This window comes from Salvelinus namaycush, chromosome 27 (genome assembly GCF_016432855.1).
Source record: "Salvelinus namaycush isolate Seneca chromosome 27, SaNama_1.0, whole genome shotgun sequence".
NCBI lineage: Eukaryota > Metazoa > Chordata > Actinopteri > Salmoniformes > Salmonidae > Salvelinus > Salvelinus namaycush.
In genome coordinates this window covers 23,069,917-23,087,225 of record NC_052333.1, presented here as the reverse complement: position 1 = coordinate 23,087,225, position 17,309 = coordinate 23,069,917, and the positions used below count along the sequence as shown (strand labels likewise).

The window sequence follows — 17,309 nt, the reverse complement described above, 5'->3', positions numbered from 1 at the left end:
GAATGAACATGGGATGTGTAATATACCATTAACATGTCTAGCTGTGTTATTGACCCCTGTACGTGTGGTCAATGATAAAAAGAAGGTGGCAAAAGTAGCAAATTGTAATTCGATGGGAAGGCATCTCATGGTTCATGGACGTAATGTAATAACAATACTAAAAAGGTTATCCTCACCCACACACAGCCATTCTGAACACCTACTCAGAACAGAGATATTCTGTAGACAGATAGAGGTAACGTTACCCATCAAAAAGAGATAAGTAACAAGATCTTTAGGCTTAGACATTTTATTTCTACTTCAGTGATTTAAAAAGGACACATAGTGCAGCCTGAGCATTCTCCCATCAACACTTAAAACTAAAAAGGACCAAAGACAAGAAATAATAAATGTCTCTTTTCATGGAAGACCCTGCCACAGCAGTCTGAGCCGCAGCAGAAGTGCAGAACCGTAGCCTGCGGCGACCAGGGTTACAGAACTTTATCTTACAGTTGAACTCATAAACAGATCAAGACATTCACTTTATGTGTGTCTGAAATGGCACCCTATTCCCTATGTAGTGCACTACTTTTGACCAGAGCTCAGGCAATCCCTCTAAAGAGAATAGGTACGTTATTTAGAACACAAAGGCAAATTCAATAAACGGAATGGGGTGCCACAGCCATAATCCATTTCTGCAGTCTCCTGGTTCACAACAAGCCCTTCGTCAATCATAGTGTCCCCAGTCACAGTGATATCCAAACCATTAGATTAAAACTCACAACTGGAACCCATTTGCCATGACAAGCTGTGTGACCTGTACTGGTGGCAAGGGGGACAGGGAGCGAGGGAGAAGGAGAGCGAGAGGTGGAGAGAAGGATAGAGACAGAGGGATAGAGGTGAGCGCAAGAAACATCCTGAAAGAAAAGTATCAAAAGTGCCACCAGTCATATTCTATATGACAATAATAAAACCCAGGTCAGGAAGTGGAGAGAAAACAACGTCACACAGATTTCTATCATGAGTGTCGCTCCAGTTTTTATTCAGCCATTAGATTCTCATTTTATTTCACTTCGTCTCTCTCCAAATAACTTAACAGCCATGTCCACAAAATGACTACAGGGGACAGAATACTGTTCAGAACTACTCAATAAAACATAAGCCTTTACATACAAATGATTTCTGTCTGTCTCTGTGTGTGTGTGTGTGCGTGTGTGGGGGGTGGGTGTAAATAATAAGCATGGCTGAAAGCGAGAAAGCTCAACCTCAGACAGACGTGGAGGCATCACTCGGACTCCCTTTAACCAGTCAATTAGAGCATGTCGTGTGACGAGGAACTTCTCTTACCAGCCACACATAAGTAGGGGGACAAGAGTTGGGCTCCCTGGGGAATTAATTAAAACTATGTGGTGCCATCATCATCATTAACAACGCAAAGCGCACAGTCACACAACTTGCTAGACGAGTGAGTGACAGATAGCAGAGAACAGAAGTACTAACACAGTGGTGGAGAAACTTGACATGGAGGAATACTTTTATTGTCGATTGTCATTTTCTGAACAAGCAGAGAACTGACAGCTTTTCCAGTCAGGCACACTCTGGACAGCCCTACTGAGACAAATAGAGGCTGCTGGAGAGGACCCAGGAGTCTGTCCCCTGACACATTAGCAGCCCTCAGATGTCATTAAACACCATTATCTAGCTTGGAGGCTGGAGATGCACAGTCTGCACACAGTGGATGTGCCAGGAAAAACAGCACTATAACCACTGTGTGTGTGTGTGTGTGTGTGTGTGTGTGAACACGTGCGTGCGTAATGATTATATTCTCAGAATACTTTCCTTAAAGAGAGAGATGGAACATCATGTTTTTATGTCCGAGTGGTTCTGTCTAGTTCTGTGTGGGGTTCTGTCTGTGTACGGCAGATATTAGATGCTCATAATAGCACGCCGCAGAGAGTCCACCGTACAGCTCCAACCCTGCCTGAAGACTGTATGGAATCTGTATTCACACAGAGTTCATGTGAGACACATGTAAAGGTATTATGTTTGTGACAGAATGTATTTTCCATGGTCCTTCCAACCAGATCTGTTAGTATTTCTTTCAGTATGCCTACATCTTTGAAAAATGTTTAGCGGGTACAATGTATGCGTGTGTGTTCCTCACCTCCTTGTCCATGCTGTCCAGGTCTTCTTTACAGAATGTGTAGAGGGGGTTGGTCTCTGACATGCTGGGCTGGCGTTCCCTCCGCCGGCAGGAGGGTCCAGGCTGCTCGTCGTCTCGACTGGAGGGACCCGCCGTCTCCCCCTGCTGGTCCTTCTGACCCCCCCTGGTCACACCACAACAAACCACCATCAGCCAGACACAAACATCTCCAACTATTACCTAATTAGCCATAATAAACTCATTGTGAATCACCATGAGAAAACCAGTGACGTGTTATCACCGATAGTGGGAAACAGGAAGAGAAACACCCTTTGTGCGTCTTCTAATTACATTCAGCTACCAAAACAGCTAGATTTTTCCATTATGTTCTAAACTTTCAGTAGAGGGTCAGGCTTACAGTCCATCAGCCTTAGGGGCTATCAGGAGTATACGGCTAATATTACAGCCCTACTAGACATACATACAAGTCCTGTCAAAGGCAGGTGAAATGTGGTTGACCACAAACCACATGTCAAGTTTGTGCGTGCGTTTTCAAAGACACGGGAGAAAGTCGAGGACAGATGTTGAGGAACGATACAGTAAAGGACAGATGCTACCCATTAAACGTTCCTTTTTTCATCTAGGACAACGTCGACACGAAGCAGGACGCATCTGTGATGTGTACCACAGAGTGTAGGGGGAGAACATGTAGGGAAGGGAAAGAGGGTGGAGGGAGAGAGGACGGGAGGAGGGGTGCAACTTCTGGGCTTTTAAACGCTGTGAAAATGAGACATTTCCCAGTGGGAGACAGAGCGGTTTGCAGACCAGAGAGAGATCCACTGGGATAGTAGGAAATTACAGATATATTTCCTTCATTTTAAGCCAAGCAGGATATAACATTCTAAATGAGGTCTACTCAAAATACTTAGAATATTTCCCTTCATTGACGAATCTGATTAGTCTATTTTAAGCTAACTCCTCCTGTCCAGTCACATTGTGCAGGACCTTTGTACAACACAATCACTTCTCCCAATGAGTGGTATCTGCTACTGTATAGTATTTTACAGATGAAGGAGAACCCAGAAACATCCTTGGATACGCTACAAGGAGCGAGGCTTAGAGCCTATGTTTGGCAGAATGTTTAGGCTATAGGATATCTGAGGACAGCCAAGGTGAGGCTGTGTGTGAATGTGTGTGTGTGTGTGTGTGTGTGTGTGTGTGAGGAGCCAAGGTGTGAGGAGCCAAGGTGAGCTAAGGTGAGGCTGTGTGTGTGGACCCAAGATGAGGCTGTGTGTGTGGAGCCAAGGTGAGGCTGGGGAAATAATTAGAGCCCGACTGATATCGGCGGCCGATATTGGCCTTTTACTGATATAACGTATCGGCCAATAATTCCAACGATAACCGATATTCAATAAATAGGATGAAAAGAGAATCTCATGCTGATCTGAACACTAGTGCCCATTCTCATGCTGTGTCATTATTTTCACAATGTAGGACATCAGCATATGAAGTTACTGGACAATTGCTCTTTTGGATGGCAGTTTGAGAATTTAGTGTTGAAAAACACTTTTTCAATCCCACAGTAAAACAGTCTATCGGCACGTTTGTCCCCCGAAAAGTCGGAATAATTATCGGACACAAAAAAACATATCGGTCGGGCTCTCCAAATAATATCTGTTTAGGATAGAGTAGACAGTCCTGGGGTTGGCACGTCTCACCACTGTCCTGTTAGAACTGGTTAGAGGACCTCGTTGAGAACAGGGGTGTAGCTAGCTGAGGATAAACAGGTCTGGTCCCACTGAGTGGTGATGTTGAGAGGAACATTTTGCTCAGAAACCAAGAAAGTATTGAGCGATTAAGAGGGGAACGACACTCCACATCACCCAGTATGCACTGCAGGCAGCAGCATTTCCTCCTGGTGGTCTCTAATTGGGCGCGGAGCTTTGATGATTTCTCTCCAATTTGGGTTTTATGTAACAAAAATTCAGCATTGTGCCTCACTGTGTTGTGTGTGTGTGAGACAAACTCTGCTCTGCTTCGAAGCTTCATTATGATGTTATTAACATGACTTTTCTGGCTCAAAGCAGAAAGTTAAGGAGCCACCGGCAGAGACCGTCCGGTGAACAGACGCCAGCCAATTTAGAGATGAAAACTTTTCACAACATTTGGAGCCAGCTCAAAGGAAAACATTTTAATTGAGACCAACACCAAGACTAGGATGTTAACTCTTTTGTACACACCAATTGAGGTGACAGAGATGCTTTTGGTGACTCACACAGGGAGGACAGAAGGTTTTCTAAAGTGAGAGATATAATCTTGACAAACTATGGGTAAAGAAGCTACCTACAATACTGAAAACAGAAATACATGCAGACACTGCAAGTAATATACAACCTTGAGGTTGGACTGGGAAATAAAAATCTGGTAATATAACTTCTTGTAGCTGCTTGCTGACTAATGAGCAGTTTCCCATCACATTCATCATAGCCCCAGTATTTTATTTCTCCTCCAAAACAGACTTTTCCAGCATTAACATGCTAATTCATCTTCACCTCTAGCTGTAGAACATAATGAACAGGCAGAAACTCCAGCAGGAATCGGCTAATCATTTAATTCCAGGAGAAGAATCCACACAGCATATAGGCTGTGGGCCTCATGTATACATATATATATTCATTAGAGGGAGCTGGGTCGGTCGGGGAGCCACTTTGCAGCGTAAACACCTGCTGCTCGGCTCCTAGACAGTTGGTACCCGGCCTACTAATAGAAATATGATTAACAGACCAAACACTGTTCTCTACGTTACAGCTGTAAGCGCTGCCAGAGTTATTGTTTTGAGTGTTACATCTTCTGAACACTGACAAAGTTTTCAGAGCTCTTCTGTATATACAGGGCCCGGCGTCTACTAAATGTAAGGTGATACATTTACATTAGAGTCATTTAGCACAGGGTTTCCCAAACTGGGTCCTGGGGCCCTACCTGGGTGCACGTTTTGATTGTTGCCCTAGCACTACACAGCTGATTCAAATGATCAAAGCTTGATGATGAGTTGGTTATTTGAATTAGCTGTGTAGTGCTAGGGCAACAACCAAAACGTGCACCCAGGGGGGGGGTGAGTTTGGAAAACCCTGATTTAGAAAACACTTATCCAGAGCAAGTTACAGGAGCAATTAGGGCAGGGTTTCCCAAACTCGAAAAAACAAAACATGCACCCCTTGGGGATCCTAGGACAGAGTTTGGGAAACGCTGAATTAGGGTTAAGTGCTTTGCTCAAGGGCATAGGCAGATTTTTCACCTATTCGGCTTGGAGATTCAAACCAGCGACCTTTCGGCCCAACGCTGCAACGCTAGGCTACCTGCCTCCGTATAGCAGCCATCAAAGCAAAGAGAAGGACAGGACAGAGACAAGCTACGTTCCAGAATGTTCTAACTGGTACGAGACCTGGTGTCCTTGCTCCTCTAGCTATGAGGGGGGCAAGAAGACTTACTAGGTACTTAGAAGCACTGAAAAGCCAACCATCAATCCCAGATATCAATACATCTGATGGACACCCACAGAAGAGGACCGATCTGAACACACATGTCATCCATCATCATCCAAAAGTACGCGCCACACACAGTTGTGAACACAGTTGAATTGCCAGGTCAGTACCTGAGCGAGGTCTGGTCGCCGTGGGCAGCAGACATGGAGGCCTGGAGGTAAGATGGTGGTCTGGAGGCCTGAGTCCCACGGCGAATCAGCTTCCCCGTGACCGGGTCGTACGTCCGCATCTCAGGGGCAGCTGGAGGAGGGTGGTGGTGGAGGGGGGCGGGGGGGAACCGGGGTTTCTGGAAGGAGCCTTGGAGGTCAGGGAACGTGACTGGGCTGTTGCTCCTAAAGACAGAAACACCATCAGATAACGCCCGAGTGTGTGTACTGTTGTGACTTTGTGTGTGTCTGTGTGTGTGTGTGTGTATATATATACCGTTGGGTCTTGGTGTAGTCCTCCTTCAGTGGATACAGTGATTCCTCCACCCTCTCCCAGCGCTCCAGACATCCCCACAGCCAGTCAGGATTCACCACATGGAGATGTTTACAGCCTTGGGCCTGACGCACCTTCTCTGTACCTGAGAGAGACAAGGAGAGGATCAATCAAGAAGAGAAAACAGAATACCGTCTGTTGCTAGATACCAAACTTAAAGTAGAACTGACAGCGTTTTAGCAACATGAAATCTTATTCAAATCTGTTCATATACACTGCCAGGAAGAATACATTTTCTGACATGAGAGCACTTCGATATGGTCATTTTCACGTATAGTAAGACATTTGAATTCTATAGCAATATAGAATGGGAAAGCGGGCATGTGTTTGGCCAATTAATAGACAATGCAGCAAATAAAACTTCAAAAACATGTGTTTTGTCCAGGATCGAGTCAACGCAGACTGGTGCGCCATATCAGAGAGATACAGTAGGCTTATATTCAAATAAACCATTTGCCACACGGGCCTGGCATGATTAACTTTGAACTGGACTATGTGTTTATAAGCAGTAGCAATAGCGCGACGTTAGATCATTACAACGTATTCGCTAAGAGCCACAAAATACACCTGAATGGATTTCTGCAAATATGTAAATACCACGGGAGTCCTCTTACATTTGGGAACTTCACAGTCCTATTAATATAACCATGAAAAAGGTAAGATCGCTCTCCCTCAATTACCTATGCGCATCAACAACAAGATCAACAACTAATGCTAGCCAGAGCAAGATGAGCTAAAATCTAACGAGGGAACATTAGTTAAACCCTCTCAGCTAGTTGGCCGTCAGAATTGCACTGATAAACGATGGAGAATAGTAGCCTGCTCATTCTTACAACTGAAATGGAAACGTGCCTACCCGCCCATTTGATCGATGCCAAACACATTTGTTGGACAACTAAGAGACACTTCAAGTTTAACATAGCTAGTTAGCTAGCTAGCGAAGCGATTCACATTTCTGGCTAGCTAGCCAAATGACACCTGCATCTCTATTCATAGCCAAAGAAAAACAATATGAGGGGGAGTCACCAATGCGAGCCCATCAGGCTGTAACGTTGACTCACTGTGTCCTATTCCGCCCGCAGGTCTTGGGTTTGACACATGCGAAAGCCAATTAGTCACGTTATGACTGACTTGTGATCATTGCCCTAGCTAGTTTGATTGCATTGACATTCCCAGCCTTAGTTAGTCGTCCATTTTTGTTACAAATATTGAGTCATTGAAACTGAAAACAGTGGATCCCGAATAGGTGGAGGCAGCAAACAATGTACCAAGACAGCTGTGATTTACAACCCAATATTTTTGGGACTACCAAGAAATGTATTGGGGAATTACATTAATCCTGCATTGAACTGCATCCATCTATTTTGCCTAAAAGGCCTTACTGTACCTTATGGAATTTTGAGTCAAGTATAACCTATTTTTAAAACCTCTTAGAAAGTTGGTTTTGAAGCATAAACTGGGAATTTGATTTCTTTTACTGATAGGATTGTCCGTTTCATATCTGCAAAGTAGTTAAAATGCAGCCAGTTCCACTTTAACAACCAAGCTGCATAAACAGAGGAGCAAACTGAAGAGAGAAATATACAACAACTCTTGGATGCAAATGGAAGTGGATTTATTGTTAAAACCAACACTTTCAATGGGCCTCCCGAGTGGCGCAGTGGTCTAAGGCACTGCATTGCAGTGCTAGCTGTGCCACTAGAGATTCTGGGTTAGAGTCCAGGCTCTGTCGCAGCCGACCGTGATCGGGAGACCCGTGGGGCGGCGCACAATTGGCCCAGCGTTGTCCGGGTTAGGCCGGCAGGGATGTCCTTGTCATATCTCGCTCTAGCGACTCCTGTGGCGGGCAGTGCACGCTGACACGGTAGCCAGGTGTACAGTGTTTCCTCCGACACATTGGTGCAGCTGGCTTCCGGGTTAAGTGGGCATTGTGTCAAGAAGCAGTGCGGCTTGGCTTGGTTGGTTGTGTTTCAGAGGACGCACGGCTCTCGACCTTCGCCTCTCCCAAGTCCGTACGGGAGTTGCAGCGACGGGACAAGACTAACTACCAATTGGATACCCCCCAAAAATTAAAAATAAATAAACTTTCGGGGGGAGCCTCAAATCATACATTCAAAGCCAATTGACAATTATCCTGAAGCATTTCATTTTTCACCTATCTATTAGGTTCCATTGACAATCAGTTATTATTTTATTGGCATTGTCAGTTCAGAGAGCAGCAATTTCCACTTGACTTGGGGCTATTGATGTCTGACCCAGTGATAGACCTGCATCTCAGGGTAGCACCGTACCCAATTAACACAAGGTTAGCCCATCTCACAGCGGCAAATACTGACTCTACTCTGCACATCGATTGCCTATCATTCTTTGCCATATTTTCTCCCCAAGTTGATTAGGTGTGTCAAATTGATACTAGCGTGTTCAGCTCCGACTGTGTAGCTAGCTATAAACCAATAATCCAGAACAACAAGAGGTCAGCCTTGAGATTGCATAGCAACAGCGGCCAGACAGACAAATCCTCTGAATATGATCTGACTGCCAATGCCGAGATTTGAGATGGCTGAACAAAATTAATTATACAAGGTAGCTAAAACATTGGCCCATGGGCCAGACCCCACAATTTGGGCTGTCGAGTTCAATTGGGGTGACGATTTCCTTGAAGGTCTTTGTCCTTAGAGTTGAAAAATGTGTGGGCGAAAGCTGCCATTGCTGCACTGCTATGTTATCACTCTTTCATCCCATTGGGACTTTACCAGCATTCAACACATTATTGCTTACGTATATCCTTTAATCATAGATCAATGGAAAGCATAGATTTACAGTATACATCAGACACAATTACAGAATATTGAGGTCAAAATCACTTTGACCTCTTGACAGATCAGAATTACCTGTATAAATTGCTTTAAAAAGGAAACCCTGATACATTTTACACTTTGTTCGACAAGTGTAACTAAGCTACTCAGGAACATTCAATTTTTTCTTGGTAAGCAACCCCATTTGGCCTTGTTTTATAGGTTATTGTCCTGCTGAAAGGTGTATTCATCTCCCAGTGTCTATTGGAAAGCAGATTGAACACGGTTTTCCTCTCAAATTTGCCCCAAACATAACGCTTTGCATTGAGGACAAGAAGTTCATTTCTTTGCCACATTTTTTTTGCAGAATTACTTAAGTGCCTTGTTGCAAACAAGATGCATGTTTTGGAATATTTTTTTCTGCACAGGCTTCCTTCTTTTCACTCTGTCATTTAGGTTAGTATTGTGGAGTAACTACAATGTTGATCCATCCTCAGTTCTCCTATCACAACCATTAAACTCTGATGGTTTTAAAGTCACCATTGGCTTCATGGTGAAATCTCAGAGTAGTTCCCTTCCTCTCCAGCAACTGAGTTAGGAAGGACACCTGTATCTTTGTAGTGACTGGGTGTATTGATACACCATCCAAAGCCTAATTAATAACGTCAACATGCTCAAAGGGAAAATCAGCATCTACCAATAGCTTCCCTTCTTTGCGAGGCATTGAAAAACCTCCCTGTTTTGTGGTTGAGTCTGTTCAGGAAATTAATTACAGATAATTGTATGTATGTGTGAGGTACAGAGATGGGTTAGTTATTCAAAAATCCTGTTAATCCCTATTGAACACGGAATGAGTCCATGCAACTTATTACGCAATTTGTTAGGCACACCTTTACTCCTGAACTTTAGGCTTGCCATAACAAAAGGGGTTAAATACTTACTGACTCAAGACGTTTCAGCTTTTCATTTTTAAAAGATAATTCCACTTTGACATTATGTGGTATTGTGTGTAGATCAGTGACAAAACCATTTACATTTTAAATTCAGGCTCAAACACAGAATATAGAAAAAGTAAAGGGGTGTGAAAACTTTCTGAAGGCACTGTACGTGAGCAATAACTTGTTGTATTCTGACATTGTCACATGGGAAAATCCATATGGGAAAAATGTATGGGATGAAGGAATGAAAGAGTGAAAACAGATAACTGCCATTGCTGCACATCTATTACACATTATCCAACTCTAGGGACATCGACCTTCAAGAAAATCACTATGAGACATTGTCACCCAGAGTGAGCCCAACCCCTATATAAATCCCAGTACAATGAATGAGAGACTGTCTCATGCACTTGTACCGACAGCCCACACAATGACTGTCACTCAGGCCATTGTACCGACAGCCCACACAATGACTGTCACTCAGGCCATTGTACCGACAGCCCACACAATGACTGTCACTCAGGCCATTGTACCGACAGCCCACACAATGACTGTCACTCAGGCCATTGTACCGACAGCCCACACAATGACTGTCACTCAGGCCATTGTACCGACAGCCCACACAATGACTGTCACTCAGGCCATTGTACCGACAGCCCACACAATGACTGTCACTCAGGCCATTGTACCGACAGCCCACACAATGACTGTCACTCAGGCCATTGTACCGACAGCCCACACAGTGGCAGCTTCTTAACATTTCCTCCTCACATGAAGTGGGACCCTGTATGCTGCGGTGCCCTACGTGCTCCCTCTCCCCTTCTCCCTCCTCTCTGTGGTCGAATTTGTCCGGTTCTGACGTACAGAGCTCGTTGAGCCCCCACGGACCGCTGATTGCAAAGTGCAGCTAACGGCAATGCTGCCTGCCACTTCCTGTGCTTGATGATGTCTGAGGGCACATTGGATTGGATGAGGAACAACATCAGGCTGGGCTATTATTCCTTTAGAGACATGACGTCCGCCTGCCAGTCAGACAGCCAACCTGTCAATCAGCCACATTGACGCTAATTCGAAAGACCAGAGGGAAAGAATCATCGGTTTGGCCCAGACAGACTATTCTTCCCTGCTCCTCTTTCAGAGTAACACCATTGAAGGCAATGGGTTTCCAAGAACAGGAAGGTACTTGTGACATTTGTAGTCAGGAGGTGAGGTGGCTCTATAAAGCCAGTGTCTCTCAGACTTGCAGAGAAAGGTGGTTCACGTGTCTCTGTAATGGCTGAAGAGGTGCCTACACGAGTAACTACTTTTTAAAAATGGGACTGAAAGGATTTCGCCTGCCCCTCTACCTCCTAGACATGTGAATTCAGTCTCCCATATTAAAAAGTGCATGAATGTTCAAGGATAATCTAAAAACAAAGTTGTACTCATTGTCCGGGCCTGTTTGTCTTGTTAAATGGCATCTTCACGCCTTTATAATTGAAAAGAAAACACTGGTAATGGTTTTCTATCTTTAGAAGGCTGGGTCATGTTGGCGATACGAACCAAACCTCATTTCAGTCAGTAGGAACTCTGATAGGACCACGTGATTGAACGCCAGCAAAGTGCTTAGCTAGACCAAATTGAAACCACAGCTGTAGTGACAGGATTTTAATGGAACAACAAGCTAGTGATATGTCTTCAAAATCAGTAACACCTGGTAATTGTACAGCTTACTTGGTCACGGTGGTCTTCACGGTGCAAGCCATAACTAGCCATGTACAGATTCAATAGCCCAAGACACTCCAGCTGATGCTCCGTTACACTAGAATGAATTTGCAATCCAAATGACAGTTTAATATCTCGAAGAGGCTAGTATGATAGCATCCATGCCCATTAGGGAGCAGAATATGCTAATGCTAAAGCTGAGAAAAGCAATAAAGAAACAGCTTAGGCTATTCTCTGTTTGGAATTCGTTAAGGGACTGATTAAATTCAGGACAGAATATGTACTGTAGGTTACAAGGCTCTCTGGGTTCAACACTTAAAGGAAAACTCCACCCCAAAACAAAATGTTGGTATTTGTTTCATTAGAAACAAAATACCAAAACATTCAAAACATTTTGGGGCTATATCAACAATTGACTAATGAAACAAATGCCAAAAGATAGTTTTGGGGTGAAACTTTTCTTTAAGTGGACCTAATATTCATTATGGTTTGGCTCGCTAGAGAGACTTCATAATCTAGATGTACAGTGACGGAGAGTCTTCTAGCCTGTGTAATAGGCTGATAGCGATGAACAGAGACACAATACAGTATGACTGTATAATGAGAGAGAAAATACAGTATGACTGTATAATGAGAGAGAAAATACAGTATGACTGTATAATGAGAGAGAAAATACAGTATGACTGTATAATGATAAAATACAGTATGACTGTATAATGATAAAATACAGTATGACTGTATAATGATAAAATACAGTATGACTGTAATGATAAAATACAGTATGACTGTATAATGATAAAATACAGTATGACTGTATAATGATAAAATACAGTATGACTGTATAATGATAAAATACAGTATGACTGTATAATGATAAAATACAGTATGACTATAATGATAGGGATGAACAGAGAGAAAATACAGTATGACTGTATAATGAGAGAGAAAATACAGTATGACTGTATAATGAGAGAGAAAATACAGTATGACTGTATAATGATAGGGATGAACAGAGAACCATAGTATCAATTCACCATCCCATTACACCTTTCTCTCTGCTAGATGTTGAGGTTGAATGTGTCGATCAGATGATGTTACTGGAACAGTTAGAAGTGCCATTATCTTTTCTCCCCATATTCCAGCCTGTTTCTTCCCGACATGGCCTTAGTCCCAAATTGGCCCTTGGGGCTCTGGTCAAAAGTAGTGTACTATAAAGGGAATAGGGTGCCATTAAGGATGTATCCATGGCATTCATCAACACAGCCTTGCCTTCATTTGAAACCTGATACCGTAATGGAACATTGTGTTGAAATACAGTATATATACACAAAAGTATGTGGACACCCTTTCAAATGAGTGGATTCGGCTATTTCAGCCACACCCGTTGCTGACAGGTGTATAAAATCGAGCACACAGCCATAGACAAACATTCGCAGCAGAATGGCCTTACTGAAGAGCTCAGTGACTTTCAATGTGGCACAGTCATAGGAGGCCACCTTTCAAACAAGTCAGTTCGTCAAATTTCTGCCCTGGTCAACTGTAAGTGCTGTTATTGTGAAGTGGAAATGCCTAGGAGCAACAGCGGCTCAGCCGTGAAGCGGTAGGCCACACAAGCTCACAGAACCCTAAGATCACCATGCACAATGCCAAGTGTTAGCTGGAGTGGTATAAAGCTCGCCGCCATTGGACTCTGGAGCAGTGGAAACTCGTTCTCTGGAGTGATGAATCATACTTGACCATCTGGCAGTCCGACAAACAAATCTGGGTTTGGCGAATACCAGGAGAGCACTAGCTGCTCCAATGCATAATGCCAACCGTAAAGTTTGGTGGAGAAGGAATAATGGTCTGGGGCTGTTTTTCAAGGTTCAGGCTCCTTAATTCCAGTGAAGGGAAATCTTAACGCTACAGTATACAATGACATTCTAGACGATTCTGTGTTTCCTGTGGCAAGAGTTTGGGGAAGGCTTTCCTGTTTCAGCATAGCAATGCCTCTGTGCACAACGCGAGGTCCATACAGAAATGGATTGTCGAGATCGGTGTAGAAGAACTTAACTGGCCTGCACAGTGCCCTGACCTCAACCCCATTGAACACCTTTGGAATGAATTGGAACGCCGACTGTGAGCCAGGCCTAATTGCCCAACATCAATCTGACTTTACTAATGTTCTTATGGCTGAATGTTCCATGCAGAAATGTTCCAACAGCTAGTGGAAAGCCTTCCCAGAAGAGTGGAGGCTGTAACAGCAGCAAACGGGGGACAAACTGCATATTAATGATTTTGAAATGAACAGGTGTCCACATACGTTTGGCCATGTAGTGTAGTTTCCAACCATAATTGTTCCCCAAAGATGACTGTGGATCTATCTCAATGCGTTCATATGTTAGTCACCTGCGATACCTCAGACAGTACTGGCACTATTTTGTCAAATCTTGGGTGAATGATGAGTCTTGCCATACAGATCTGGCATTTACAAAATGGCACGGATTGGCCCAGTGGGAGCTATAGTAATTAACTGAAAATGTGTTAGTCACACGCAATATCTCAATTGTCCTTTTTCTTGGGGGCCGACATGCTTGGGGTTGCCTTGTTTAAATGGGATTTGACTCAGTGAGCAACAACCATTATACTGTGCTCTTCTTCTTGAGGTTTCCTAACAAAGACAAACACACTTGCAACGATATTAGCAGCTTTTTCCTTTGCAAATTAGTATCTACTTAGCGAAGGAAAATCCCTTGACTTTTGAGTGATTTTTAAAAAACTTTCGGCTGTTTTTTTTGCTCCTCTTGTTTGTTTGGCCTCAGAACCCAACGAAGCAGACAAGACCCCTAACACCCACAGGTCCTCTCTCGCAGTAGTCCACTATCTGATAATCATGGTGATTGTGAACAAGCCAACTGTTTTATTCTGCCAAACGAGCAATAAAACAGACACCTGAAATGACCTGGACCAGTGAACCAGGAACCGGTGAAACAGGGGCCGGGGGATGGTTGATGTGTTTGAGATGATTATGGACCAGGGGGAAAGGCTCTTATGTGTTTGAGGTGTGAACCGTGCTCAGGCTCTGATGCATTTGAGAGGTGATCCCCATGTCATCATGGACATAATGAGTCTGACACGGCTGGCCCTGTAGTGCTGCTCTGATCTCACCTTCTGCATCAACAGGCTATGGGGAAGATCCAGAAGATCCCTCCCCTCTGACCTTCTCCTCCAATGGCCTTTGAGAAGGAGGCGAGGAGTATGTAATTGATATTCTTCCTGTGTTGACGGTAACCTGCCCTCTGACACGACAGTCAATATGTTTCAAACGAATTATTTCAGCCACCTGCGTTGTGTTCCACCTATGGTTTTACCACACCACTCAGACTCCAATTAACATCAACAGTATAAACAGTACGGCTGGGAATTGCCAGGGACGTCATGATACAATATTATCACGATACTTCGGAGCCAATACGATATAAAATGTATGTATGTATTGCGAATCAATATGTATTGCGATTCGATACTGTGATTGCGATTCGCATTCATTTCCAAAAGTTCCACAGAGGTCGGCCGATTAATTAGAGCCGATTTGAAGTTCTCATAACATTCGGTAATCTGCATTTTTGGACGCTGATTATGGCGGATTACATTGCACTCCACGAGGAGACTGCGTGGCAGGCTGACCACCTGTTACGCGAGTGCAGCAAGGAGCCAAGGTAAGTTGCTAGCTAGTATTAAACTTATCTTATAAAAAACAATCAATCTGAACATAATTACTAGTTAACTACACATGGTTGATGAAATTACTAGTTTAACTAGCTTGTCCTGCGTTGCAAATAAATTAACAGGCACCGCATTGAATATCATCAAATCCCAGCCTACTTCGACAAACGGGTGATGATTTAACAAGCGCATTTGCGAAAAAAGCACTGTCGTTGCACCAATGTACCTAACCATAAACATCCATTTCTTTCTTAAAATCAATAGACAAGTATATATTTTTAAACCTGAATATTTAGTTAAAAGAAATTCATGTTAGCAGGCAATATTAACGAGGGAAATTGTGTCACTTCTCTTGCGTTTTGTGCAAGCAGAGTCAGGGTATATGCAGCAGTTTGGCCACATGGCTTGTTGCGAACTGTGTGAAGACCATTTCTTCCTAACAAAGACCGTAATTCATTTGCCAGAATTTTACATAATTATGACATAACATTGAAGGTTGTGCAATGTAACAGCAATATTTAGACTTATGGATGCCACCCGTTCGGTAAAATACGGAATGGTTCCATATTTCACTGAATGAATAAAATGTTTTGTTTTCGAAATGATAGTTTCCGGATTTGACCATATTAAATGACCTAAGGCTCGTACTTCTGTGTGTTTATTATATTATAATTAAGTCTATGATTTGATATTTGATAGAGCAGTCGGACTGAGCAATGGTAGGCAGCAGCAGGCTCGTAAGCATTTATTCAAACAGCACTTTCCTGCATTTGCCAGCAGCTCTTCGCAATGCTTGAAGCACAGCGCTGTTCATGACTTCAAGCCTATCAACTCCTGAGATTAGGCTGGCAATACTAAAGTGCCTGTAAGAAGATCCAATAGTCATAGGTAAATGAAATACAAATGGTAGAGAGAAATAGTCCTATAATAACTTCAACCTAAAACTTCTTAACTGGGAATATTGAAGAATCATGTTAAAAGGAACGACCAACTTTCATATTACATTTACATTTACATTTAAGTCATTTAGCAGACGCTCTTATCCAGAGCGACTTACAAATTGGTGCATTCACCTTATGATATCCAGTGGAACAACCACTTTACAATAGTGCATCTAAATCTTTTAAGGGGGGGGGGGGGGGGGGGGGGTTAGAATGATTACTTTATCCTATCCTAGGTATTCCTTAAAGAGGTGGGCTTTCATATGTTCTCATGTTCTGAGCAAGGAACTTAAACGTTAGCTTTTTTACATGGCACATATTGCACTTTCACTTTCTTCTCCAACACTGCGTTTTTGCGTTATTTAAACCAAATTGAACATGTTTCATTATTTGAGACTAAATTGATTTTTATTTATGTATTATATTAAGTTAAAATAAGTGTTCATTCAGTATTACAAATATATCTATATTTTTAAATATATATATACACATTTAAAAAAGCCGGGGGATTAATTGGTATCGGCTTTTTTTGGTCCTCCAATAATCGGTATCGGCATTCAAATATCATAATCGGTCGACCTCTAGTTCCAACTAGTCAAAACCCCTTGTTTTTGAGACAGGGGTGTCACGGAAGCTGTACGTTGTATTCATTAAGTATGTTGTAGCAATTTTTTTTTTATGATGCATTACAATATTGTTTTTAGATCAACAAAAATGTAAATTGTGAAAATAACAGTGGCCATTTGTATGACAATTAATCGTTACCCAAAATACCATAACCAGCAAAGACCTAATCAGTAGAGCAGAAAGAACCAAGACGCTGACCCGGTCTTGTCTCACCTGACCCTACCACAACATAATGTATGCATCCATCCCTTCTGTTTCCACTAGACATCCCTGTGGAATAGTCACTGAACAATATCTGGAGTCAGTCACATGAACTGTTATGCAATAATATACAAAAGAATTACACAAAAGCCAAACATTTAATGGAGTCAACCTTAATTAAAGTAAGGAATAAATTATATTAAATATAATTCCGTTACTGGGTTCCCAAGTGGTGCAACGGTATAAGCGCTGCA

General features: G+C 42.9%; 1 protein-coding gene across 3 annotated transcripts in view; it reads right to left on the bottom strand.

Moving 5' to 3' along the window:
• Positions 1–17,309, bottom strand: part of LOC120022489 (RNA polymerase II subunit A C-terminal domain phosphatase-like) — a 119,720-nt gene that overhangs the window by 76,158 nt on the left and 26,253 nt on the right. For all 3 annotated transcript variants that reach the window (XM_038966416.1, XM_038966414.1, XM_038966415.1), the window contains 3 exons: positions 6,088–6,229; positions 5,775–5,996; positions 2,144–2,306 (listed from right to left, as the gene is read on the bottom strand). In XM_038966416.1, coding sequence (XP_038822344.1) covers positions 2,144–2,306; positions 5,775–5,996; positions 6,088–6,229 — 527 coding nt within the window. The remainder of the gene's footprint in view (positions 1–2,143; positions 2,307–5,774; positions 5,997–6,087; positions 6,230–17,309) is intronic.